Genomic DNA, 27,030 nt, shown 5'->3' with positions numbered 1-27,030 from the left:
GTTGTAATGTATTTAGTATTGAGTTCTGTCTGGCAGAGTGTTGAGGGGCTGTTGGAATGTATTTAGTATTGAGTTCTGTCTGGCGGAGTGTTGAGGGCCTGTTGTAATGTATTTAGTATTGAGTTCTGTCTGACAGAGTGTTGAGAGGCTGTTGTAATGTATTTAGTATTGAGTTCTGTCTGGCAGAGCATTGAGAGGCTGTTGTAATGTATTTAGTATTGAGTTCTGTCTTGCAGAGCGTTGAGAGGCTGTTGTAATGTATTTAGTATTGAGTTCTGTCTGGCAGAGCGTTGAGGGCCTGTTGTAATGTATTTAGTATTGAGTTCTGTCTGGCAGAGTGTTGAGGGGCTGTTGTAATGTATTTAGTATTGAGTTCTGTCTGGCAGAGTGTTGAGGGGCTGTTGTAATGTATTTAGTATTGAGTTCTGTCTGGCAGAGTGTTGAGGGGCTGTTGTAATGTATTTAGTATTGAGTTCTGTCTGGCAGAGTGTTGAGGGGCTGTTGTAATGTATTTAGTATTGAGTTCTGTCTAGCAGAGTGTTGAGGGGCTGTTGTAATGTATTTAGTATTGAGTTCTGTCTGGCAGAGTGTTGATGGGCTGTTGTAATGTATTTAGTATTGAGGTCTGTCTGGCAGAGTGTTGAGGGGCTGTTGTAATGTATTTAGTATTGAGTTCTGTCTGGCAGAGTGTTGAGGGCCTGTTGTAATGTATTTAGTATTGAGGTCTGTCTGGCAGAGTGTTGAGGGGCTGTTGTAATGTATTTAGTATTGAGGTCTGTCTGGCAGAGTGTTGAGGGGCTGTTGTAATGTATTTAGTATTGAGTTCTGTCTGGCAGAGTGTTGAGGGGCCTGTTGTAATGTATTTAGTATTGAGTTCTGTCTGGCAGAGTGTTGAGGGGCTGTTGTAATGTATTTAGTATTGAGTTCTGTCTGGCAGAGTGTTGAGGGGCTGTTGTAATGTATTTAGTATTGAGTTCTGTCTGGCAGAGTGTTGAGGGCCTGTTGTAATGTATTTAGTATTGAGTTCTGTCTGGCAGAGTGTTGAGGGGCTGTTGTAATGTATTTAGTATTGAGTTCTGTCTGGCAGAGTGTTGAGGGCCTGTTGTAATGTATTTAGTATTGAGTTCTGTCTGGCAGATTGTTGAGGGGCTGTTGTAATGTATTTAGTATTGAGTTCTGTCTGGCAGAGTGTTGAGGGGCTGTTGTAATGTATTTAGTATTGAGTTCTGTCTGGCAGAGTGTTGAGGGGCTGTTGTAATGTATTTAGTATTGAGTTCTGTCTGGCAGAGTGTTGAGGGCGTGTTGTAATGTATTTAGTATTGAGTTCTGTCTGGCAGAGTGTTGAGGGCCTGTTGTAATGTATTTAGTATTGAGTTCTGTCTGGCAGAGTGTTGAGGGGCTGTTGTAATGTATTTAGTATTGAGTTCTGTCTGGCAGAGTGTTGAGGGGCTGTTGTAATGTATTTAGTATTGAGTTCTGTCTGGCAGAGTGTTGAGGGCCTGTTGTAATGTATTTAGTATTGAGTTCTGTCTGGCAGAGTGTTGAGGGCCTGTTGTAATGTATTTAGTATTGAGTTCTGTCTGGCAGAGTGTTGAGGGGCTGTTGTAATGTATTTAGTATTGAGTTCTGTCTGGCAGAGTGTTGAGGGGCTGTTGTAATGTATTTAGTATTGAGTTCTGTCTGGCAGAGTGTTGAGGGGCTGTTGTAATGTATTTAGTATTGAGTTCTGTCTGGCAGAGTGTTGAGGGGCTGTTGTAATGTATTTAGTATTGAGTTCTGTCTGGCAGAGTGTTGAGGGGCTGTTGTAATGTATTTAGTATTGAGTTCTGTCTGGCAGAGTGTTGAGGGGCTGTTGTAATGTATTTAGTATTGAGTTCTGTCTGGCAGAGTGTTGAGGGGCTGTTGTAATGTATTTAGTATTGAGTTCTGTCTGGCAGAGTGTTGAGGGGCTGTTGTAATGTATTTAGTATTGAGTTCTGTCTGGCAGAGTGTTGAGGGGCTGTTGTAATGTATTTAGTATTGAGTTCTGTCTGGCAGAGTGTTGAGGGGCTGTTGTAATGTATTTAGTATTGAGTTCTGTCTGGCAGAGTGTTGAGGGGCTGTTGTAATGTATTTAGTATTGAGTTCTGTCTGGCAGAGTGTTGAGGGGCTGTTGTAATGTATTTAGTATTGAGTTCTGTCTGGCAGAGTGTTGAGGGCCTGTTGTAATGTATTTAGTATTGAGTTCTGTCTGGCAGAGTGTTGAGGGCCTGTTGTAATGTATTTAGTATTGAGTTCTGTCTGACAGATTGTTGAGAGGCTGTTGTAATGTATTTAGTATTGAGTTCTGTCTGGCAGGGTGTTGAGGGGCTGTTGGAATGTATTTAGTATTGAGTTATGTCTGGCGGAGTGTTGAGGGCCTGTTGTAATGTATTTAGTATTGCGTTCTGTCTGACAGAGCGTTGAGAGGCTGTTGTAATGTATTTAGTATTGAGTTCTGTCTGGCAGAGCATTGAGAGTGTGTTGTAATGTATTTAGTATTGAGTTCTGTCTGGCAGAGCTTTGAGAGGCTGTTGTAATGTATTTAGTATTGAGTTCTGTCTGGCAGAGTGTTGAGGGCCTGTTGTAATGTATTTAGTATTGAGTTCTGTCTGGCAAAGTGTTGAGGGTCTGTTTTAATGTATTTAGTATTGAGTTCATCTGGCAGAGTGTTGAGGGACTGTTGTAATGTATTTAGTATTGAGTTCTGTCTTGCAGAGTGTTGAGGGGCTGTTGTAATGTATTTAGTATTGAGTTCTGTCTGGCAGAGTGTTGAGGGGCTGTTGTAATGTATTTAGTATTGAGTTCTGTCTGGCAGAGTGTTGAGGGCCTGTTGTAATGTATTTAGTATTGAGTTCTGTCTGACAGAGTGTTGAGGGGCTGTTGTAATGTATTTAGTATTGAGTTCTGTCTGGCAGAGTGTTGAGGGCCTGTTGTAATGTATTTAGTATTGAGTTCTGTCTGGCAGAGTGTTGAGGGCCTGTTGTAATGTATTTAGTATTGAGTTCTGTCTGGCAGAGTGTTGAGGGGCTGTTGTAATGTATTTAGTATTGAGTTCTGTCTGGCAGAGTGTTGAGGGGCTGTTGTAATGTATTTAGTATTGAGTTCTGTCTGGCAGAGTGTTGAGGGCCTGTTGTAATGTATTTAGTATTGAGTTCTGTCTGGCAGAGTGTTGAGGGGCTGTTTTAATGTATTTAGTATTGAGTTCTGTCTGGCAGAGTGTTGAGGGGCTGTTGTAATGTATTTAGTATTGAGTTCTGTCTGGCAGAGTGTTGAGGGGCTGTTGTAATGTATTTAGTATTGAGTTCTGTCTGGCAGAGTGTTGAGGGGCTGTTGTAATGTATTTAGTATTGAGTTCTGTCTGGCAGAGTGTTGAGGGGCTGTTGTAATGTATTTAGTATTGAGTTCTGTCTGGCAGAGTGTTGAGGGGCTGTTGTAATGTATTTAGTATTGAGATCTGTCTGGCAGAGTGTTGAGGGGCTGTTGTAATGTATTTAGTATTGAGTTCTGTCTGGCAGAGTGTTGAGGGGCTGTTGTAATGTATTTAGTATTGAGTTCTGTCTGGCAGAGTGTTGAGAGGCTGTTGTAATGTATTTAGTATTGAGTTCTGTCTGGCAGAGTGTTGAGGGGCTGTTGGAATGTATTTAGTATTGAGTTCTGTCTGGCGGAGTGTTGAGGGCCTGTTGTAATGTATTTAGTATTGAGTTCTGTCTGACAGAGTGTTGAGAGGCTGTTGTAATGTATTTAGTATTGAGTTCTGTCTGGCAGAGTGTTGAGAGGCTGTTGTAATGTATTTAGTATTGAGTTCTGTCTGGCAGAGTGTTGAGGGGCTGTTGTAATGTATTTAGTATTGAGTTCTGTCTGGCAGAGTGTTGAGGGCCTGTTGTAATGTATTTAGTATTGAGTTCTGTCTGGCAGAGTGTTGAGGGGCTGTTTTAATGTATTTAGTATTGAGTTCATCTGGCAGAGTGTTGAGGGGCTGTTGTAATGTATTTAGTATTGAGTTCTGTCTGGCAGAGTGTTGAGGGGCTGTTGTAATGTATTTAGTATTGAGTTCTGTCTGGCAGAGTGTTGAGGGGCTGTTGTAATGTATTTAGTATTGAGTTCTGTCTAGCAGAGTGTTGAGGGGCTGTTGTAATGTATTTAGTATTGAGTTCTGTCTGGCAGAGTGTTGATGGGCTGTTGTAATGTATTTAGTATTGAGATCTGTCTGGCAGAGTGTTGAGGGGCTGTTGTAATGTATTTAGTATTGAGTTCTGTCTGGCAGAGTGTTGAGGGGCTGTTGTAATGTATTTAGTATTGAGTTCTGTCTGGCAGAGTGTTGAGGGGCTGTTGTAATGTATTTAGTATTGAGTTCTGTCTGGCAGAGTGTTGATGGGCTGTTGTAATGTATTTAGTATTGAGGTTTGTCTGGCAGAGTGTTGAGGGCCTGTTGTAATGTATTTAGTATTGAGTTCTGTCTGGCAGAGTGTTGAGGGCCTGTTGTAATGTATTTAGTATTGAGGTCTGTCTGGCAGAGTGTTGAGGGGCTGTTGTAATGTATTTAGTATTGAGTTCTGTCTGGCAGAGTGTTGAGGGGCTGTTGTAATGTATTTAGTATTGAGTTCTGTCTGGCAGAGTGTTGATGGGCTGTTGTAATGTATTTAGTATTGAGGTCTGTCTGGCAGAGTGTTGAGGGCCTGTTGTAATGTATTTAGTATTGAGTTCTGTCTGGCAGAGTGTTGAGGGCCTGTTGTAATGTATTTAGTATTGAGGTCTGTCTGGCAGAGTGTTGAGGGGCTGTAGTAATGTATTTAGTATTGAGTTCTGTCTTGCAGAGTGTTGAGAGGCTGTTGTAATGTATTTAGTATTGAGTTCTGTCTGGCAGAGTGTTGAGGGACTGTTGTAATGTATTTAGTATTGAGTTCTGTCTGGCAGAGTGTTGAGGGCCTGTTGTAATGTATTTAGTATTGAGTTCTGTCTGGCAGAGCGTTGAGAGGCTTGTTACAAACCTTTATAGATCTGCTGTTGCTAGTGGTGTGTTGTTATTGTTGTCCTAAATATCTCCTTTCTTCTCTCCTCTCTCTCTCTCTCTCTCTCTCTCTCTCTCTCTCTCTCTCTCTCTCTCTCTCTCCTTTCTCTCTCTCCTCTCTCTCCTCTCTCTCTCTGTCTCTCTCTCTCTCCTCCTTTCTCTCTCTCTCCTCTCTTCTTTCTCTCTCTCTCCTCCCTTCTCTCTCTCTCTCTCTCTCTTTCTCCCTCTCTCCTCCCTTCTCTCTCTCTCTCTCTCTCGCTCTCTCTCTCTCTTTTCTCTCTCCTCTCTCTCTCTCCCCCCTCCTCCTATCTCTCCCCTCTCTATCCAGGTGGAGTTGTTGACCTCTCTGAAGTCTCTCCATAAGCATGTGGAGGTGTCTCAGCTGCCTACTGAGTTTGACGGAACCTTCCCCTTTTCACACAGCTCCTGGATCTGCTTCAGAATGGTGAGATAGCCTTCTGGACGTTGTAGTTCTCTGTGTTTGTAGTTTCACCTCTCACACAGCTCCTGGGTCTGCTTCAGAACGGTGAGATAGCCTTCTGGATGTTGTAGTTCTCTGTGTTTGTAGTTTCTCCTCTCACACAGCACCTGGGTCTGCTTCAGAACGGTTAGATAGCCCTCTGGACGTTGTAGTTCTGTGTTTGTAGTTTCTCCTCTGACACAGCACTTGGGTCTGCTTCAGATTGCTGAGATAGCCTTCTGGACCTTGTAGTTCTCTGTGTTTGTAGTTTCTCCTCTCACACAGCTCCTGGGTCTGCTTCAGAATGGTGAGATAGCCTTCTGGACGTTGTGGTTCTCTGTGTTTGTAGTTTCTCCTCTCACACAGCTCCTGGGTCTGCTTCAGAATGGTGGGATAGCCTTCTGGACGTTGTAGTTCTCTGTGTTTGTAGTTTCTCCTCTCACACAGCACTTGGGTCTGCTTCAGAACGGTGAGATAGCCTTCTGGATGTTGTACTTCTCTGTGTTTGTAGTTTCACCTCTCACACAGCACATGGGTCTTCTTCAGAACGGTACAGACAGCACCACAGTCCCCTGGACCTTGTAGTCTTCTCTCTGTATTTTGTAGTTTTACCTGTTATACATTGAGCACTACTTCTCTAGATGTATTTAATTTAAAACACAATACAACCCCACATGTGGATAATGATTTCAAATCATCAAGGATGATTTATTTCCATTGTGGTCCTGTTAAATAAATGGTCCGAACATGAACTAACATCAACATGGTAGTCCTAGGATGGACCCGGAGACCTACTGGTCATAGTGGTGACTCAGACAACACATAATGAAACAGTCTGGAGCAGCCCAACGTTACCACACAGATCCTACACCCTGGTACATGATGGTTTGGTGATGGTGAATCCAGGTGATGGTGACGCCAGGTGATGGTGAAGCCAGGTGATGGTGAAGCTAGGTGATGGTGAAGCCAGGTGATGGTGAAGATGGTGAAGCTAGGTGATGGTGAAGCCAGGTGATGGTGAAGCCAGGTGATTGTGAATCCAGGTGATGGTGAAGCCAGGTGATGGTGAAGGTAGGTGATGGTGAAGCTAGGTGATGGTGAATCCAGGTGATGGTGAAGCCAGGTGATGGTGAAGCTAGGTGATGGTGACGCCAGGTGATGGTGAAGATGGTGAAGCTAGGTGGTGGTGAAGCCAGGTGATGGTGAATCCAGGTGATGGTGAAGATGGTGAAGCCAGGTGATGGTGAAGATGGTGAAGCCAGGTGATGGTGAAGCCAGGTGATGGTGAAGCCAGGTGATGGTGAAGCCAGGTGATGGTGAATCCAGGTGATGGTGAAGCCAGGTGATGGTGAAGCTAGGTGATGGTGACGCCAGGTGATGGTGAAGCTAGGTGATGGTGAAGCCAGGTGATGGTGAATCCAGGTGATGGTGAAGCCAGGTGACGGTGAAGCTAGGTGATGGTGACGCCAGGTGATGGTGAAGATGGTGAAGCTAGGTGATGGTGAAGCCAGGTGATGGTGAATCCAGGTGATGGTGAATCCAGGTGATGGTGAAGCCAGGTGATGGTGAAGCTAGGTGATGGTGAAGCTAGGTGATGGTGAAGATGGTGAAGCTAGGTGATGGTGAATCCAGGTGATGGTGAATCCAGGTGATGGTGAATCCAGGTGATGGTGAAGCCAGGTGATGGTGGAGCCAGGTGATGGTGAATCCAGGTGATGGTGACGCCAGGTGATGGTGAAGCTAGGTGATGGTGAAGGAGTTGTCTTGCTGACCCTGATATCTCCCTCAGCTCATCCTCTCTGAAGCCTGGAATTCATACCTCCACATCTAACGTGTATCACCCACGTGGGTGCTCCCTGTGCTGCTGCTCTAACAGCCCATCAACCACGTGGGTGCTCCCTGTGCTGCTGCTCTAACAGCCCACCACCCACGTGGGTGCTCCCTGTGCTGCTGCTCTAACAGCCCACCACCCACGTGGGTGCTCCCTGTGCTGCTGCTCTAACAGCCCACCACCCATGTGGGTGCTCCCTGTGCTGCTGCACTAACAGCCCACCACCCACGTGGGTGCTCCCTGTGCTGCTGCTCTAACAGCCCACCACCCACGTGGGTGTTCCCTGTGCTGCTGCTCTAACAGCCCACCACCCATGTGGGTGCTCCCTGTGCTGCTGCACTAACATCCCACCACCCATCAGTCCAGAGCAGTAGGCATCCTCACTACGAGCTCTTGGACATTTCCACAATGCAGTCAGGTCTCATTGATCAAGAAGCAGCCGGCGTTGAGATACATTAGCCAGGTAGCTAGCTAGCCAAACCCGACAAGTCAACATGCCATCAGTCCTGCAACAACCAGATATATCCAATCAAATCAATGACTTAATCAAAAACAAAATCAATTAAAAAAAAAAAATATGTCCAATGTTCCAGAACTCTCTATTTAGGCTGCTTTACGGCGCCATGGCAACCACGTGCTGCTGTGAGCGTCTTACCGGAGAAGACTGAAGTTGTTGTCTATGCTTCGTTATCTGACTGTCTGTCTCTACGTATTTGTATAGTTGTCTTTCATGTGGTTTAACAGTGTGTCTGTCTGTGTCTCTGTTCTGACCGTGATGTTTCAGAGAGTGGAACAGCTAACCAGTCACTGTGAGGACGCTGTCAACCTTCTACAGAGTACCATCGCTGATCTGGAGTCTGCTGTCCTGCCGACTACCGCTGAGGTAACTACCGTGTTAATATAGTCTGTAGTCTGCTGTCCTGCCAGCTACCGCTGAGGTAACTACCGCTGAGGTAACTACCGTGTTAATATAGTCTGTAGTCTGCTGTCCTGCCAGCTACCGCTGAGGTAACTACCGTGTTAATATAGTCTGTAGTCTGCTGTCCTGCCAGCTACTGCTGAGGTAACTACCGTGTTAATATAGTCTGTAGTCTACTGTCCTGCCAGCTACCGCTGAGGTAACTACCGTGTTAATATAGTCTGGTAGTCTGCTGTCCTGCCAACTACCGCTGAGGTAACTACTGTGTTAATATAGTCTGTAGTCTGCTGTCCTGCCAGCTACTGCTGAGGTAACTACCGTGTTAATATAGTCTGTAGTCTACTGTCCTGCCGACTACCGCTGAGGTAACTACCGTGTTAATATAGTCTGTAGTCTGCTGTCCTGCCAGCTACCGCTGAGGTAACTACCGTGTTAATATAGTCTGTAGTGTACTGTCCTGCCAGCTACTGCTGGTCAGGTAGAGAGGAATTACAGGACAGGAAATGGAGTGGTCTGATAGAGATGAATTACAGGTCAGGAAATGGAGTGGTCAGGGAGAGATGAATTACAGGACAGGAAATGGAGTGGTCAGGTAGAGATGAATTACAGGACAGGAAATGGAGTGGTCAGGTAGAGATGAATTACAGGACAGGAAATGGAGTGGTCTGGTAGAGATGAATTACAGGAAATGGAGTGGTCTGGTAGAGATGAATTACAGGACAGGAAATGGAGTGGTCTGGTAGAGATTAATTACAGGAAATGGAGTGGTCTGGTAGAGATGAATTACAGGACAGGAAATGGAGTGGTCTGGTAGAGATGAATTACAGGACAGGAAATGGAGTGGTCAGGGAGAGTTGAATTACAGGACAAGAAAAGGAGTGGTCTTGGAGAGATTAATTACAGGACAGGAAATGGAGTGGTCAGGTAGAGATGAATTACAGGACAGGAAATGGAGTGGTCAGGTAGAGATGAATTACAGGACAGGAAATGGAGTGGTCTTGGAGAGTTGAATTACAGGACAAGAAATGGAGTGGTCTTGGAGAGATGAATTACAGGACAGGAAATGGAGTGGTCAGGTAGAGATGAATTACAGGACAGGAAATGGAGTGGTCAGGTAGAGATGAATTACAGGACAGGAAATGGAGTGGTCAGGTAGAGATGAATTACAGGACAGGAGATGTTTAGGAAGGATGTTTGGTGGATGTGGAAGAGTTTAGAAAACAAATTAATTAACTTGTGTTGCAACACGTGTATAAAACGCTAACTCCCCCCCCTCCGCTCCTCCCCCCAGGAGGCCCAGGTGTTACTTGCCAGGTACAGGGGTGTGATGTGTAGCGTCCTGGAGGACAGCCGATTGGCTAGATTCCAGCTGGAGGGAGGAGCCAACCTGTCCCGCCTCCGTAAAGAGGAAACCAGTGTCAGCCTCAGCGACGACTACAGGTAATGATTGGGTCGTTAACGCTGGGATATGGACCTTTCTGGGCAACCCCAACAGATTCACATAGCAATGTGAGTTACAGATCTGTCATTCTCATTGAAAGTCTAAGAAGCGGTATATCTGTTCTATGTGTGCTATTTCTATGCTTCCCGTTCTTAAGTTTTGTTTTTTGCGTCTTTTACTTTCGGTTTTGTTCACCAGCTTTAAACAGCCGAAAATACAATATTTTTGGTTATTGAAAATATATTCCACTGTGGTTTAGATGGTACAATGATTCTCTACATTAGACTTGTTTGTTTTTGTCACATAAACTGAAATTAGGGGAACAATTAGAATTTTATCAACCAGGAAATGGTGGAGCGATTTCTGCACATTGCACCTTTAAAGATACACTTGTATCCACAGCAACTTGACACATGTATACAGCCCAGCACCATTCTCCAACCTACGCTCTCTCCTCTCCTCTATATTCTCCCTCATTCCCTTAGTCCAACCTCCCTCTCCTCTATATTCTCCCTCATTCCCTTAGTCCAACCTCCTTCTCCTCTATATTCTCCCTCATTCCCTTAGTCCAACCTCCTTCTCCTCTATATTCTCCCTCATCCCCTTAGTCCAACCTCCCTCTCCTCTATATTCTCCCTCATCCCCCTTAGTCCAACCTCCCTCTCCTCTATATTCTCCCTCATCCCCCTTAGTCCAACCTCCCTCTTCTCTATATTCTCCCTCATTCCCCCTAGTCCAACCTCCCTCTCCTCTATATTCTCCTCTCTTCTCTCGTCTATATTCTCCCTCATCCCCTTAGTCCAACCTCCCTCTCCTCTATATTCTCCCTCATCCCCCTTTGTCCATCCTCCCTCTCCTCTATTTTCCCCTCTCTCCTCTCCTCTATATTCTCCCTCATTCCCCTTAGTCCAACCTCCCTCTCTCCTCTCCTCTATATTCTCCCTCAACCCCTTAGTCCAACCTCCCTCTCCTCTAAATTCTCTTTCATCCCCCTTAGTCCAACCTCCCTCTCCTCTATATTCTCCCTCATCCCCCTTAGTCCAACCTCCCTCTCCTCCATTTTCCCCTCTCTTCTCATTTTGTTTGTCAGTATAAGGGGTCCAATACATCTCCACCTGGCTCCATGGGTTGTTCGCTGGGCCAGAGAACTGCTGAGGAATGTTCTAGTGCCCTCGCCAATTCATTGTTATATATATATATCTATATATATACACACACATGTTGAAGAGGGTGGGGCTCAAGCTGCATCCCTGTCTCACCCCACATCCCTGTGGAAAGAAATGTATTTTTTTCTGCCAGTTTTAACCGCACACGTGTTGTTTGTGTACATGAATTTTATAATGTTGAATGTTTTCCCCCCCCAACACCACTTTCTGTCAATTTGTATAGCAGACCCTCGAGCCAAATTGAGTCGAAGGCTTTTTTGAAATCAACAAATCATGAGAAGACTTTGCCTTTGTTTTGGTTTGTTTGTTTGTCAATTAGGGTGTGCAGGGTGAATACGTGGTCTGTCGTACGGTAATTTGGTAAAAAGCCAATTTGACATTTGCTCAGTACGTTGTTTTCACTGAGGAAATGTACGAGTCTGCTGTTAATGATAATGCAGAGGATTTCCCCAAGGTTGCTGTTGACACCTCTCTCTCTCTCTCTCTCTTCTCTCTCTGTCTCTCTCTCTCCTCAGATGATTCCTGCGCTGGCTCTCTCTCTCTCTCTCTTCTCTCTCTCTCTCTCTCTCTCTCTCTCTCTCTCTCTGTCTCTCTCTCTCTCTCTCTGTCTCTCTCTCTCTCTCTCTGTCTCTCTCTGTCTCTCTCGCTCTCTCTCTCTCTGTCTCTCTCTCTCTCTCTGTCTCTCTCTGTCTCTCTCGCTCTCTCTCTCTCTGTCTCTCTCTCTCTATTTCTCTGTCTTTCTCTCTCTCTCTATTTCTGTCTCTCTCTCTCTGTCTCTCTCTCTCTCTGTGTCTTTGTCTCTCTCTCTCCCCTCCTGTTTCTCATCTAAGGTGTCTCTGGTCTTTATCAGACCTCTAGTGAATATTGTTCTGTTGTCTTAACGTCTCCTGTTGTCTTAACGTCTCCTGTTGTCTTAACGTCTCCTGTTGTCTTAACGTCTCCTGTTGTCTTAACGTCTCCTGTTGTCTTAACGTCTCCTGTTGTCTTACCGTCTCCTGTGTGTCTTAATGTCTCCTGTTGTCTTAACGTCTCCTGTTGTCTTAACGTCTCATGTTGTCTTAACGTCTCCTGTTGTCTTAACGTCTCCTGTGTGTCTTAACGTCTCCTGTTGTCTTAATGACTCCTGTTGTCTTAACGTCTCCTGTTGTCTTAACGTCTCCTGTTGTCTTAATGTCTCCTGTTGTCTTAACGTCTCCTGTTGTCTTAACGTCTCCTGTTGTCTTAACCTCTATGGGCTAGGTGGGACGCTAGCGTGCCACCCGTGGTGCACTCCATCAACAGCAGGTGCATTTCAAGAGCGGCAAATTTGAATCCAAATAAATGTCAAAATTCAAATTTTTCAAAAATACAACTATTTTACACCATTTGAAAGATAAACATCTCCTTAATCTAACCACGTTTTACGATTTCAAAAAGGTTTTACGGCGAAAGCATAAATTTAGAGTATGTTAGGACAGTACATTTACAAGAGTTGTGTGTAATGTTTTGTCAAGTCAAAGACAGGGTCACCAAAACCATAAAACCAGCTAAAATGATGCACTAACCTTTTACAATCTCCATCAGATGACACTCCTACGACATTATGTTAGACAATGCATGCATTTTTAGTTCTATCAAGTTCATATTTATATCCAAAAACAGCGTTTTACTATGGCATTGATGTTGAGGAAATCGTTTCCCTCCAATAACCGGCAGTCAAGTCAGCGTCACAAATTAAATAATTAAAATTAGAAAACATTGGTAAAATATTATATTGTCATTTAAAGAATTATAGATTTACATCTCTTGAACGCAATCAACTTGCCAGATTTAAAAATAACCTTACTGGGAAATCACACTTTGCAATAATCTGAGCACTGCGCCCAGAAAAATACGCGTTGCGATACAGACTAGACGTCATGTTGGGGAGATCTAAAATCTAAAATACTATGTAAATAATCCATTACCTTTGATTCTCTTCATCAGATGTCACTTCCAGGTATCACAGGTCCATAACGAATGTAGTTTTGTTCAAAAAAGCTCATCATTTATGTCCAAAAATCTCCGTCTTGTTAGCACATGATCTAAGCCAGCCGGACTTCTCGTCATGAACGAGGGGAAAAAATATATTTCCGTTCGTTCAAACATGTCAAACGTTGTATAGCATAAATCATTAGGGCCTTTTTAACCAGAACATGAATAATATTCAAGGTGGACGAATGCATACTCTTTTATAACGTATTGGAACGAGGGTACCCAACATGAACTCGCGGCCAGGTGTCTAATGGGACATCATCGTTCCATGGCTCTTGTTCGGTCAGATCTCCCTCCAGAAGACTCAAAACACTTTGTAAAGGCTGGTGACATCTAGTGGAAGCAATAGGAAGTGCCAAAATATTCCTCAGCCCCTGTGTTTTTCAATGGGATAGGTTTAAAGTCAATACAACACATCAGGTATCCACTTCCTGTCAGAAAATGTCTCAGGGTTTTGCCTGCCAAATGAGTTCTGTTATACTCACAGACACCATTCAAACAGTTTTAGAAACTTTAGAGTGTTTTCTATCCATATATAATAAGTATATGCATATTCTAGTTACTGGGTAGGATTAGTAACCAGATTAAATCGGGTACATTTTTTTTATCCAGACGTGCAAATGCTGCCCCCTAGCCCTAACAGGTTAACGTCTCCTGTTGTCTTAACGTCTCCTCTGTGTCTTAACGTCTCCTGTGTGTCTTAACGTCTCCTGTGTGTCTTAACGTCTCCTGTGTGTCTTAACGTCTCCTGTTGTCTTAACGTCTCCTGTGTGTCTTAACGTCTCCTGTTGTCTTAACGTCTCCTGTTGTCTTAACGTCTCCTGTTGTCTTAACGTCTCCTGTTGTCTTAACGTCTCCTGTTGTCTTAACGTCTCCTGTGTGTCTTAACGTCTCCTGTGTGTCTTAACGTCTCCTGTTGTCTTAACGTCTCCTGTTGTCTTAACGTCTCCTGTTGTCTTAACGTCTCCTGTTGTCTTAATGTCTCCTGTTGTCTTAACGTCTCCTGTTGTCTTAACGTCTCCTGTGTGTCTTAATGTCTCCTGTTGTCTTAACGTCTCCTGTGTGTCTTAACGTCTCCTGTGTGTCTTAACGTCTCCTGTGTGTCTTAATGTCTCATGTTGTCTTAACGTCTCCTGTTGTCTTAACGTCTCCTGTTGTCTTAACGTCTCCTGTGTGTCTTAACGTCTCCTGTTGTCTTAACGTCTCCTGTTGTCTTAACGTCTCCTGTGTGTCTTAACGTCTCCTGTGTGTCTTAACGTCTCCTGTTGTCTTAACGTCTCCTGTTGTCTTAACGTCTCCTGTTGTCTTAACGTCTCCTGTTGTCTTAACGTCTCTTGTGTGTCTTAACGTCTCTTGTGTGTCTTAACGTCTCCTGTGTGTCTTAACGTCTCCTGTGTGTCTTAACGTCTCCTGTTGTCTTAACGTCTCCTGTTGTCTTAACGTCTCCTGTTGTCTTAACGTCTCCTGTGTGTCTTAACGTCTCCTGTTGTCTTAACGTCTCCTGTTGTCTTAACGTCTCCTGTTGTCTTAACGTCTCCTGTGTGTCTTAACGTCTCCTGTGTGTCTTAACGTCTCCTGTGTGTCTTAACGTCTCCTGTTATGTCTACACCCATAGGGAGTCATTAGGGACCCAGCCTATGTCTGTCGTCACCAGCTAGCAGTGGTCTTATGTCATGATGTGATTCAGTCTACTTCCGTCCTGCGACTAACCCCTCTCCTGATCCCTGTCTGTCACCTCAGGCGCTGCCCGCCACACCCCTCCCGTTTCTCAGGAATGTACTCTCCCTACCTGCTCCTGACTAGAGGGCATTTTCAACTCACTCAAACATGCGGGGGGGAATGTTTCCTTCTAGTTCCTAACTTCTGGGGCTTTGCAGATAAATGCTTTTGATATGTTTATTTTCCCTGTGGTGGTGGGGTTGGCCGAGTCAGAGAAATGCTTTGTCTGTGTGTTGTGTCTTTGGGGTCAGTCTATAAAGGACCTGTGTCAGAGGAGAAGGCTAAGCTCTTGTTTTAGAGGAAGTCAGGGCTTTATGAGGAGATCAGAGAGAAAGACATGGTGTGATGGACATGAAGGAGAAGTGGAGACAAGACAACAGAAAGACTGAGGGACTTGTTTTGGTTCTGGTCAGCTGAAGGAGAAGTGGAGACAAGACAACAGAAAGACTGAGGGACTTGTTTTGGTTCTGGTCAGCTGAAGGAGAAGTGGAGAACAAGACAACAAAAAGACTGAGGGACTTGTTTTGGTTCTGGTCAGCTGAAGGAGAATCTTTAGTGACCACAGAGAGTCAGGACACCACGTTTAACATCCCATCCGAAAGACAGCACCCTACGCAGGGCAATGTCCCCAATCACTGCCCTGGGACATTGTGATATTTTTTAGACCAGAGGAAAGAGTGCCTCCTACTGGCCCTCCAACACCACTTCCAGCAGCTGGTCTCCCATCCAGGGAACAACCAGGACCAACCCTGCTTAGCTTCAGAGGCAAGACAGCATATTATAGATAGCGTATTGTTCCTGGAGCTGCAGTAACACCTCTCTGTGTGTCAGTATGGGGTCGTATTGTTCCTGGAGCTGCAGTAACACCACTCTGTGTGTCAGTATGGGGTCGTATTTTCCTGGAGCTGCAGTCCCAAACTTAATCAGACTTTCCCCTCGGTGCTGTAGTTCAGTTTACATGCAGTAAATGTCTTGCCTTTGGGTGCTGTGTGTTAACTGACTGTAATCATGTGGTATTATTAGTCATGTGTTGTTAACGTTACCCGGCCAGGGCCTCTCTCTCTGTCAGTAATCTGCTGCTCTGCACACTGATACCCTGGAGGACGAGGAGGGGGGAGGAGGGGGGGTAGAGGAGGCGGGGGGAGGTATGTGGTGGTTATCTCTCTTCTCCACCCTTCCTAAACCACTGTTTCCCTCTCTCTCCTCCCCTTCCTAACCCACTGTTTCCCTCTCTCTCCTCCCCTTCCTAACCCACTGTTTCTCTCTCGCTCCTCCCCTTCCTAACCACTGTTTCCCTCTCTCTCCTCCCCTTCCTAACCCACTGTTTCCCTCTCTCTCCTCCCCTTCCTAACCCACTGTTTCCCTCTCTCTCCTCCCCTTCCTAACCCAGTCTTTCTCCACACTGTGCTTCCTTCCATCCTAACAGTGGTAGGGACCCAGCCCTGTCCTGTGTATAGTAACAGTATGGCTGGTGACTAAAGGTTTTCATCATGCCTGACCATTTAAACTCTTGTCTATCCGCCTCTCTCCTCTCCCCCTCTCTCTCTCTCTCTCTCCTCTCTTCCTGCCGCAGGAATGTCTTTGAACCCTCTCTCTACCTCTCTCTCTCTCTCTCCCTTTCTCTCTCTTTCTTTCTTTCTCTCAATTCAATTCAACTCAAGGGGCTTTATTGACATGGGAAACATATGTTAACATTGCCAAAGTAAGTTAAGTAAATAATATACAAAAGTGAAATAAACAATAAAAATGAACAGTAAACATTACACTCTCTGTCTGTCTGTCTGTCTGTCTGTCTGTCTGTCTGTCTGTCTGTCTGTCTGTCTGTCTGTCTGTCTGTCTGTCTGTCTGTCTGTCTGTCTGTCTGTCTGTCTGTCTGTCTGTTGTATGATTAATGGGTCCCTTCAGTCACTTTACCCTGACCTCTGCACTACCTATATGCACATATATTACATGACCAAAAGTATGTGGACATCTGCTCGTCAATCCCCTCATTCCAAAATCCTGGCCATTAATATAGAGTTGATCCCCCCTTTGCTGCTAGAACAGTCCTCCACTCTTCTGGGAAGGCTTTCCACTAGATGTTGGAACATTGCTGAGGGGACTTGCTTCTATTCAGCCACGAGACAATTAGTGAGGTCGAGCACTGCTGTTGGGCGATTAGGCCTGGCTCACAGTCGGCGTTACAATTCATCCCAAAGGTGGGGTTGAGGTCAAGGCTCTGTGCAGGCCAGTCAAGTTCTTCCACACCAATCTCGACAAACCATTTCTGTATGGACCTCACTTTGTGCACGGGGGCATTGTCATGCTGAAACAGGAAAGGGCCTTCCCCAAACTGTTGCCACAAAGTTGGAAGCATAGAATCCTCTAGAATGTCATTGTATACTGTAGGGTTAAGATATCCCTTCACTTGAACTAAGGGGCCCGAACCATGAAAAACAGCCCCAGACAATTATTCCTCCTCCACCAAACTTTACAGTTGGCACTATGCAATGAGGCAGGTAGCATTCTCCTGGCATCCGCCAAACGAAGCGTGGTTCATCACTACAGAGAACACGTTTCCACTGCTCCAGAGTCCAATGGCAGTGAGCTTTACACCCCTCCAGCCAACGCTTGGCATTGCGCATGGTGATCTTAGGCTTATGAGCAGCTGCTCGGCCATGGAAACCCATTTCATGAAGCTCCCGATGAACAGTTCTTCTGCTGATGTTGCTTCCAGAGGCTGTTTGGAACTCGGTAGTGAGTGTTGCAGCCGAGGACAGACGATTTTTACGCGCCATGCGCTTCAGCACTCGCCGATCCCGTTCTGTGACCTTGTGTGGCCTACCACTTCACGGCTGAGCCGTTGTTGCTCCTAGACGTTTCCACTTCACAATAACAACACTTACAGTTGACCATTTGACAAACTGACTTGTTGGAAACGTGGCATCCTATGACGGTGCCACGTTGAAAGTCACTGAGCTCGGGGTCTCCAGAGTGGCACAGCGGTCTAAGGCACAGCATCGCAGTGCTTGAGGCGTCACCACAGACCCGGGTTTGAACCCAGGCTTTGTCACAGCCGGCCGTGACCGGGAGACCCATGAGGCGGCGCACAATTGGCCCAGCGTCGTCCGGGGTTAGGGGAGGGTTGGGCCGGCCGGGATTTCCTTGTCCCGTCGCGCTCTAGCGACTCCTTGTGGCGGACCAGGTGCCTGCAAGCAGTCGCCAGCTGGACCTCAGTCGCCAGCTGGACGGTGTTTCCTCCGACACATTGGTGCGGCTGGCTTCCGGGTTAAGCGAGATGTGTGAAGAAGCAGTACGGCTTGGCGGGGTCGTGTTTCGGGGGACGCACGGCTCTTGACCTTCGCCTCTCCCGAGTCGGTAGGGGAGTAGCAGCGATGGGACAAGACTGTAACTACCAATTGGATATCACGAAAAAGGAGTACAAATTAAAATGTAAAAAAGAACATTACTGACCCCGCCAAGCCGTACACACACACACACACACACACACACACACACACACACACACACACAGAGACACACACACAGACACACACACACACAGACATATACACACAAAGAAACAAACCGTTGCGAAGTTATAGGTGTTATAATATCTACTGTAGTTATAGGCCTGTGTTATAATATCTACTGTAGTTATAGGTGTTATAATATCTACTGTAGTTATAGGCCTGTGTTATAATATCTACTGTAGTTATAGGTGTTATAATATCTACTGTAGTTATAGGTGTTATAATATCTACTGTAGTTATAAGCCTGTGTTATAATATCTACTGTAGTTATAGGTGTTATAATATCTACTGTAGTTATAGGTGTTATAATATCTACTGTAGTTATAGGCCTGTGTTATAATATCTACTGTAGTTATAGGTGTTATAATATCTACTGTAGTTATAGGTGTTATAATATCTTCTGTAGTTATAGGCCTGTGTTATAATATCTACTGTAGTTATAGGCCTGTGTTATAATATCTACTGTAGTCATAGGCCTGTGTTATAATATCTACTGTAGTTATAGGTGTTATAATATCTACTGTAGTTATAGGCCTGTGTTATAATATCTACTGTAGTTATAGGTGTTATAATATCTACTGTAGTTATAGGCCTGTGTTATAATATCTACTGTAGTCATAGGCCTGTGTTATAATATCTACTGTAGTTATAGGTGTTATAATATCTACTGTAGTTATAGGCCTGTGTTATAATATCTACTGTAGTTATAGGCCTGTGTTATAATATCTACTGTTGTTATAGGTGTTATAATATCTACTGTAGTTATAGGTGTTATAATATCTACTGTAGTTATAGGCCTGTGTTATAATATCTACTGTAGTTATAGGCCTGTGTTATAATATCTACTGTAGTTATAGGTGTTATAATATCTACTGTAGTTATAGGCCTGTGTTATAATATCTACTGTAGTTATAGGTGTTATAATATCTACTGTAGTTATAGGCCTGTGTTATAATATCTACTGTAGTTATAGGTGTTATAATATCTACTGTAGTTATAGGCCTGTGTTATAATATCTACTGTAGTTATAGGTGTTATAATATCTACTGTAGTTATAGGCCTGTGTTATAATATCTACTGTTGTTATAGGTGTTATAATATCTACTGTAGTTATAGGCCTGTGTTATAATATCTACTGTAGTTATAGGTGTTATAATATCTACTGTTGTTATAGGTGTTATAATATCTACTGTTGTTATAGGTGTTATAATATCTACTGTAGTTATAGGCCTGTGTTATAATATCTACTGTAGTTATAGGTGTTATAATATCTACTGTAGTTATAGGTGTGTCACGTAGAGTAGGCCAGAAGGCTAAACTGGAAAACCTAACCTCTATAAAAAATAAAAAGATGGCGGAGCCGCAAAAGTTCTTCTGTGCAACGGTGTTTATTTACATAGTGATTCCGGAACAAAACAACAGTACTGCCATCAAACGTATACCTTATGGGACAGCTTAAAAACAAAGCTGCCCCACCCACAGCTCAATCCAAAATGCCTCTCCATGAACTGAAAGAGAGGCTCCTTTTGTAGGGGTAGCCCCTCCCCTCAGAACAATTAACACTAATTAATTAAGCAATTACCTATTCAACATACAGTTTCCATTTATCTAAACATACCAAAATATATACATTGCAACACGTTTATGAAACAACATCACAATATAACATTTACAAAATTACATCACTACTGACAGTGTCTTCCAATATGCCCGTTTACATTAATGAGCCATTCCGGACAGGCACTACAAAGTAAGCCCAATTCCCTTAGCTCGGGTCCTTATCCAGCATACCTGGAAGCTACAGAGATGGAGAGAGAGAGGAACAGAACAAACAACCGTGCTCATCCATAATATCGATAAGTATACTAAATATTGCTTATATTAAATATGAACACCTGTCTTTATTTCTTTATACCCTAACTGGTTACTGAAGTAAGTGTGAAATGTATGTACTAAGATAGAGACGTTAACTTGTGTGTCGACCCACATTGTTAACTTATCTGATAACGGAGCAGGGAGGAGTGATGAATGTGTGCGTGCGTTAAAGTACCAAATGCTGCCCGCGTCAGTGACGGACTTCTACGTCACATTACCTTCCTCCTCTCCTGAAGCGACCAGGTTCGGGAGTCTGGATAGGTAGTCTGCCGTGACATTTTCTTTTCCTGCCTTATGACGGACACAGAACCTGAAAGGCTGGAGCTCCAGATACCACCTGGTCACACGAGAATTCCGGTCCTTCATGGTCTGGATCCAGGTCAGTGCTCTGTGGTCTGTGTGCAGGTCAAATTCCCTCCCAAGAAGGTAGTAACGGAGGCTATCTAGGGCCCACTTTATAGCCAGGCACTCCTTCTCGATTGTCGAATACATGGTTTCCCTCGGCAACAGCTTCCGACTCAGGTACAGTACAGGAAGCTCTTCTCCTGGCTCCCCTTGGGCCAGTACAGCTCCAATTCCCACAGCCGAAGCGTCCACCTGCACGAGAAACCTCTTCTGAAAATCAGGGGTCTGGAGAACAGGGAATGAGCACAGTCGTTTTTTCAGTATCCTGAAGGCTTCCTCACACTCCTCAGTCCACTTCACAGGGTTGCTGGCCACCTTTGAAGTGAGGTTGGTTATAGGGACAGCGATGGTCGAAAACTGCGGAATGAATCTCCGGTACCATCCTGCCAGACCTAGGAAGGACTTCACCTGTGTCTTGGTTCTGGGTTGAGGGCTGTTCCTGATGGACTCCACTTTGTCCACCTGAGGTCGAACTTCACCCTTACCCAGCTGGTAACCCAGATACTTAGTCTCCTGTTTTGCCCACTCACACTTCAGGAGGTTAAGCGTGAGGCCTGCATCATGGATCTTCCCCAGGACTCTGCTAAGATGCTGTATGTGCTCCTCCCAGGAGTGGCTGTAGATCACCACGTCATCCAAGTAAGCAGCACAGTAATCGTCACAGTCCTGGAGGACCTTGTCCATAAGCCTCTGGAAAGTTGCAGGGGCCCCATGAAGGCCAAACGGCATGACCTTAAACTGGAACAGGCCCATCGGTGTCCGGAAGGCAGTGTAGGCCTTGGATTGTTCGTCCAGGGGCACCTGCCAGTACCCTTTGCAGAGATCCAATGTGGTGATGTAATGAGCTCTACCTATTCTCTCCAGTAAGTCGTCAATGCGGGGCATGGGGTAGGCATCAAACTGGGAGATGGCATTCACCTTACGGAAGTCCATGCAGACGCGCAAAGAGCCATCCTTCTTTGGGACAATGACAATAGGGCTGCTCCATTCACTTGACGATGGCTCGACAACATCCATGTCTATCATGGTGTGGACCTCCTCTTTGAGGGCTACCACCAGCCTCTCAGGCACACGGTAAGGATGCTGGCGGACAGGGTTCTGGCCAGGCTTCAAACAAATGACGTGTTCCAGGACTTTGGTTCTTCCTGGCCTCTGACTGAAGAGGGCCGGATACTTGTCAAACAGCTGCTTCAGCTCATCTTGCTTGTCTTCTTCTAGGTGAGCCAGTATGACCTCTGCTCGTCCTTTCCATGCCTCTGTGACCCCATCTGACTCGTCCTCTTCTTCTACTCTGCGGACCAGAAAGGACTTTACCTTGGAGAGTTCCCCTTTCTCCTCCCAGGCCTTGAGGAGGTTCACATGGTAGGTTTGCTTCTCCTTACCCTTGTCCGGGTGCAGCACCTCGTAGGTCACCGGGCCCATCTTCCTCCCGATTAGGTACGGCCCTTGCCACTGCGCAAGGAGCTTGCTGGTAGACGAGGGAAGGAGGAGCAGGACTTTCTGTCCTGGCTCAAACGCTCTGTGGCGAGCGTGCTGGTCATACCCTCGCTTCTGGGCCTTCTGGGCTTGCTGAAGATTTGCCCTAGCCTCCTCTCGGTACCGCTCCAGCCTGTCTCGCATCTGGAGAACGTACTGGACAATCCCCTGTCCTGAGGTAGCTACTGGGGAACCTTCCCAGCACTTCTTCAGCAGGTCCAGTGGTCCCTGCACTGGCCATCCATAGAGGAGTTCGAATGGTGAGAAACCTGTCGATGCCTGAGGCACCTCCCTGTAAGCAAAAAGCAGAAAGGGTAACCACTTATCCCAGTCTTTACCAGTGTCAGCCACAAACTTCCTCAGCATATTCTTGAGCGTTTGATTGAATCTCTCTACAAGCCCATCCGTTTGGGGATGGTAGGGAGTGGTCCTCAAGCCTTTAATGCCCAGCTGTCGGTGGGGTTGAACCATCAGTCGTGAAGTGAAGTTTGTGCCTTGGTCCGTCAGGATTTCATCTGGGATTCCTACACGAGAAAAGAGCTGAACAAGAGCACTGATTATTTTTGGAGTGGTTATGGAACGGAGTGGGAAGGCTTCTGGGAACCGGGTGGCATAGTCACAGATCACCAATATATACTGGTAACCTGCACTACTCTTCTCCAAGGGTCCAACAATGTCCATTGCAATTCTCTTGAATGGGGTAGAGATAACTGGCAGTGAACATAGAGGAGCCCGGTCAGACCTACGGACAGCACTGGTTTTCTGGCACGTGGGGCATGTTTTGCAGTATGTTTGTACATCAGTATACATGGAGGGCCAAAAGAAACGGGAGCCTAGCCTAAGATAGGTCTTATGTTGCCCTAGATGGCCTGCCCATGGAACTGTATGTGCAAGGTTGAGAACAAGTGGTCTACATGTAGATGGCACCACTAACTTCCTGCTATCTGCTTCTGACCCAAGGTAGAGTATGTGGTTGTCTACTGTGTATATTCCCCCACATGAAGATTGGCTGTCCCCAGCTAAGGCCTTATCAAATAAACCTTTCAAGGTTGCATCAGACTTCTGCAGTGTAGCAAAATTTTGTGGAACTTCCCATTGCACTTCTAACCCAGACACATCAGCAACAGGTACAGGGGTTCCCACATACTTCTCAAGACGCCGCTGGCGGCGTGACTTTCTGGGCCCTTTGGTTCCCCCCTCACACAGACTATCACACAAGTCAGGCAGAGGTTGTAAACCAGCTTTGGCCTGTGCACGAGTGACAACTGAACATGACACCTGAACATCAGACTGGCAAACTGACTGCTCATATAGCTGACCCCCCACACTTCCCAACAGATCAGAGAGTACAGGCACATCCCTCCCCAAAATCATCTCAAAAGGTAGTTTCTCCATTACCCCAACTTTGAGGAGGTATTTCTGACCCTGAATCTCCACTGTGAGTTCAGCTGTGGGCTGCTGTGACTGGTCACCATGGACACATTGGATCAGTGTCTGGTGACCGTAATCAATGTCATTAACCTCTATGGGACCGGCGGGACGAATTCGTCCCACCTACGTAACATCCACTGCCAGCCTGTGGCGCGATTTTCAAAATCTTCAAAATCCTATTACTTCAATTTCTCAAACATATGACTATTTTACAGCCATTTAAAGATAAGACTCTCGTTAATCTAACCACACTGTCCGATTTCAAAAAGGCTTTACAACGAAAGCAAAACATTAGATTATGTCAGCAGAGTACCAAGCCAGAAATAATCAGACACCCATTTTTCAAGCCAGCATATAATGTCACCAAAACCCAGAAGACAGCTAAATGCAGCACTCACCTTTGATGATCTTCATCAGATGACAACCCTAGGACATTATGTTATACAATACATGCATGTTTTGTTCAATCAAGTTCATATTTATATCAAAAACCAGCTTTTTACATTAGCATGTGACGTTCAGAACTAGCATACCCCCCAACTTACGGGGAATTCGCTAACATTTTACTAAATTACTCACGATAAACGTTCACAAAAAGCATAACAATTATTTTAAGAATTATAGATACAGACCTCCTCTATGCACTCGATATGTCCGATTTTAAAATAGCTTTTGGTGAAAGCACATTTTGCAATATTCTAAGTATATAGCCCAGGCATCACGGGCTCGCTATTTAGACATCCGGCAAGTTTAGCACTCACCATAATCATATTTACTATTATAAAAATGTCATTACCTTTTGTTGTCTTCGTCAGAATGCACACCCAGGACGTCTACTTCAATAACAAATGTTGGTTTGGTCCAAAATAATCCATCGTTATATCCGAATAGCGGCGTTTTGTTCGTATGCGTTCCAGACACTATCCGAAATAGTAAAGAAGTGTCGCGCGCTTGGCGCAATTCCTGACAATAAAATTCAAAGTATTCAATTGCCGTACGTCGAAGCATGTCAACCGCTGTTTAAAATCAATTTTTACGTCATTTTTCTCGTAGAAAAGCGGTAAAATTCCGACAGGGAATCTCCTTTTCGGCAAACAGAGGAAAAAAATCCCAAAGGCGGGGGCGGTCGGGGTCACGCGCATAAGCTAGTGTCTCTTGATGGGCCACTTGAGAAAGGCGATAATGTGTTTCAGCCTGGGGCTGGAATGACGACATTCTCTTTTTTCCCGGGCTATGAGAGCCTATGGACGACGTGGGAAGTGTCACGTTAGAGCAGAGATCCTTAGTAAATGATAGAGATGGCAAAGAAGTTCCAGAAATGGTCAGACAGGCCACTTCCTGTAAAGGAATCTCTCAGGTTTTGACCTGCCATTTGAGTTCTGTTATACTCACAGACACCATTCAAACAGTTTTAGAAAATTTAGGGTGTTTTCTATCCATATGTAATAAGTATATGCATATTCTAGTTACTGAGTAGGAGTGGTAACCAGATTAAATCGGGTATGTTTTTTATCCAGCCGTGTCAATGCTGCCCCCTAGCCCTAACAGGTTAACAGGTACATAAAATTTTCTGATCAACGACAGGGAACTGCCGGTGTCAATCATTGCAGTAAGACTTTTACCATTCACTTTTACAGGTACCAAGACTGACCCTTCCCCAGTCTGTCTATTCTGAACACCATCCCCCTCTCTGGGCACATAACAGTAACCTGAGAGCTTGGATTTACGTAGCGGACACATTGAAGCCTTGTGCCCCTGCTGTCGGCAGTAAAAACAGGTCAGACCCCTCCCATCAGAGCGAACTGCATAATCCCTTACCTCCCTCCTCCCAGACACATAACCCCCAGAGTTACCTCCACCATCTCGGGTATCTCTGATGTCCCTTGTGTCTCGGAGACTCCTTGGAGCGGGTGCTGCAGGTCGTGGTGGGCCCCCTTTACGTGCATTATGGTACTGCAGCGCAAGCTTGGCCGCCATAAGCCCGTCCTTGGGCTCGTGCTCTCGAACCCAGGTTCGAATGTCGTGTGGTAGAACTTGTAGAAGTTGCTCGAGGATGATGACCTCACCGATCTCGTCCTGTGTCTTCTCCTCTGGTTGAACCCATCGTCGGTAGAGACCCTTGAGGCGGTGGTACGTCTCTGTCGGTGACTCACCCGATGGCGTCGATGCAGCTCTAAAGCGTTGACGGTAGGTCTCCGAGGAGATGTCGAACTTCACCAGCAGCGCTTCCTTCAAGCCCTTGTAGACGTTGGACAGCCCCTCATCCATTGCTGTGTAAGCCTCTAAGGCCTTGCCCGTGAGCAATGGGACAAGCCTGCAGGCCCACTCTACCTCCGGCCACTGCCACGTCTTGGCCATTCGCTCAAACCTCAGCAAGTAGTTTTCAATGTCCTCCCCCTGCTGGTATGAGGGCATCTTTGGCTCCTTCCTCAGGAATGCTGGAAGATGAACGTTAACACTGCTGGACTGGTCTCCTGGTGCTGGGGCTGGCCTCATTACTGCTTGGGGATCCTGCTGTGGAGTTGAAGTCCCTGCTGCGTCGAGCCTTTGTCGTCCTGGTGTTGGCAGACCCAATCTTGGGCTCTCACTGACGAGTTCCGCTTGGTGAGGAGCTGTGAGGATAGATTGGCGTAGGCCCCGAAACTCCTGCTTGAGGTCTTCGTCCCTCTTCTCAAGGCAGGTGAAAAGTTGCTGGAAAAGGGCTACCATGGTTGGGTGTGGTTCTGGTCCCCCAACTGCTCCTTCAGTCAGCTGGTCTCTTATTGCTATATCTGCTGGTTCAACCGGTAGTTCAAACAGTTCTGTTTGTGTTTGGCCCCTTGGTCGGGCTCCTAGTTTCTCATAATTAACCTCTTCACCAGAAGATTCCATGGTATTCCACCCAGTTTCAACTTCAATTACCTTTTCTGACAGTTGATGCTGCTGCTGAGAACGCAATCCTGTACGCATTCCTTTACCTCTCTTGTTGGAATTCACTGATTTGCGGTGCGCCATCCCACTGCTGCCACCATATGTCACGTAGAGTAGGCCAGAAGGCTAAACTGGAAAACCTAACCTCTATAAAAAATAAAAAGATGGCGGAGCCGCAAAAGTTCTTCTGTGCAACGGTGTTTATTTACATAGTGATTCCGGAACAAAACAACAGTACTGCCATCAAACGTATACCTTATGGGACAGCTTAAAAACAAAGCTGCCCCACCCACAGCTCAATCCAAAATGCCTCTCCATGAACTGAAAGAGAGGCTCCTTTTGTAGGGGTAGCCCCTCCCCTCAGAACAATTAACACTAATTAATTAAGCAATTACCTATTCAACATACAGTTTCCATTTATCTAAACATACCAAAATATATACATTGCAACACGTTTATGAAACAACATCACAATATAACATTTACAAAATTACATCACTACTGACAGTGTCTTCCAATATGCCCGTTTACATTAATGAGCCATTCCGGACAGGCACTACAAAGTAAGCCCAATTCCCTTAGCTCGGGTCCTTATCCAGCATACCTGGAAGCTACAGAGATGGAGAGAGAGAGGAACAGAACAAACAACCGTGCTCATCCATAACATCGATAAGTATACTAAATATTGCTTATATTAAATATGAACACCTGTCTTTATTTCTTTATACCCTAACTGGTTACTGAAGTAAGTGTGAAATGTATGTACTAAGATAGAGACGTTAACTTGTGTGTCGACCCACATTGTTAACTTATCTGATAACGGAGCAGGGAGGAGTGATGAAT

General features: G+C 45.4%; 1 protein-coding gene across 1 annotated transcript in view; it reads left to right on the top strand.

Moving 5' to 3' along the window:
* The window catches only part of LOC106594058 (puratrophin-1), a 188,906-nt gene that overhangs the window by 50,560 nt on the left and 111,316 nt on the right, over positions 1-27,030 (top strand). The window contains exons 6-8 of the mRNA XM_045689763.1: positions 5,358-5,474; positions 8,105-8,203; positions 9,531-9,679. Of these exons, the coding sequence (XP_045545719.1) occupies positions 5,358-5,474; positions 8,105-8,203; positions 9,531-9,679 (365 nt within the window). The remainder of the gene's footprint in view (positions 1-5,357; positions 5,475-8,104; positions 8,204-9,530; positions 9,680-27,030) is intronic.

Source organism: Salmo salar, chromosome ssa11 (genome assembly GCF_905237065.1).
Source record: "Salmo salar chromosome ssa11, Ssal_v3.1, whole genome shotgun sequence".
Lineage (NCBI taxonomy): Eukaryota > Metazoa > Chordata > Actinopteri > Salmoniformes > Salmonidae > Salmo > Salmo salar.
The sequence above is the reverse complement of the archived record's forward strand: the minus strand, read 5'-3'. Positions and strand labels throughout refer to the sequence as shown.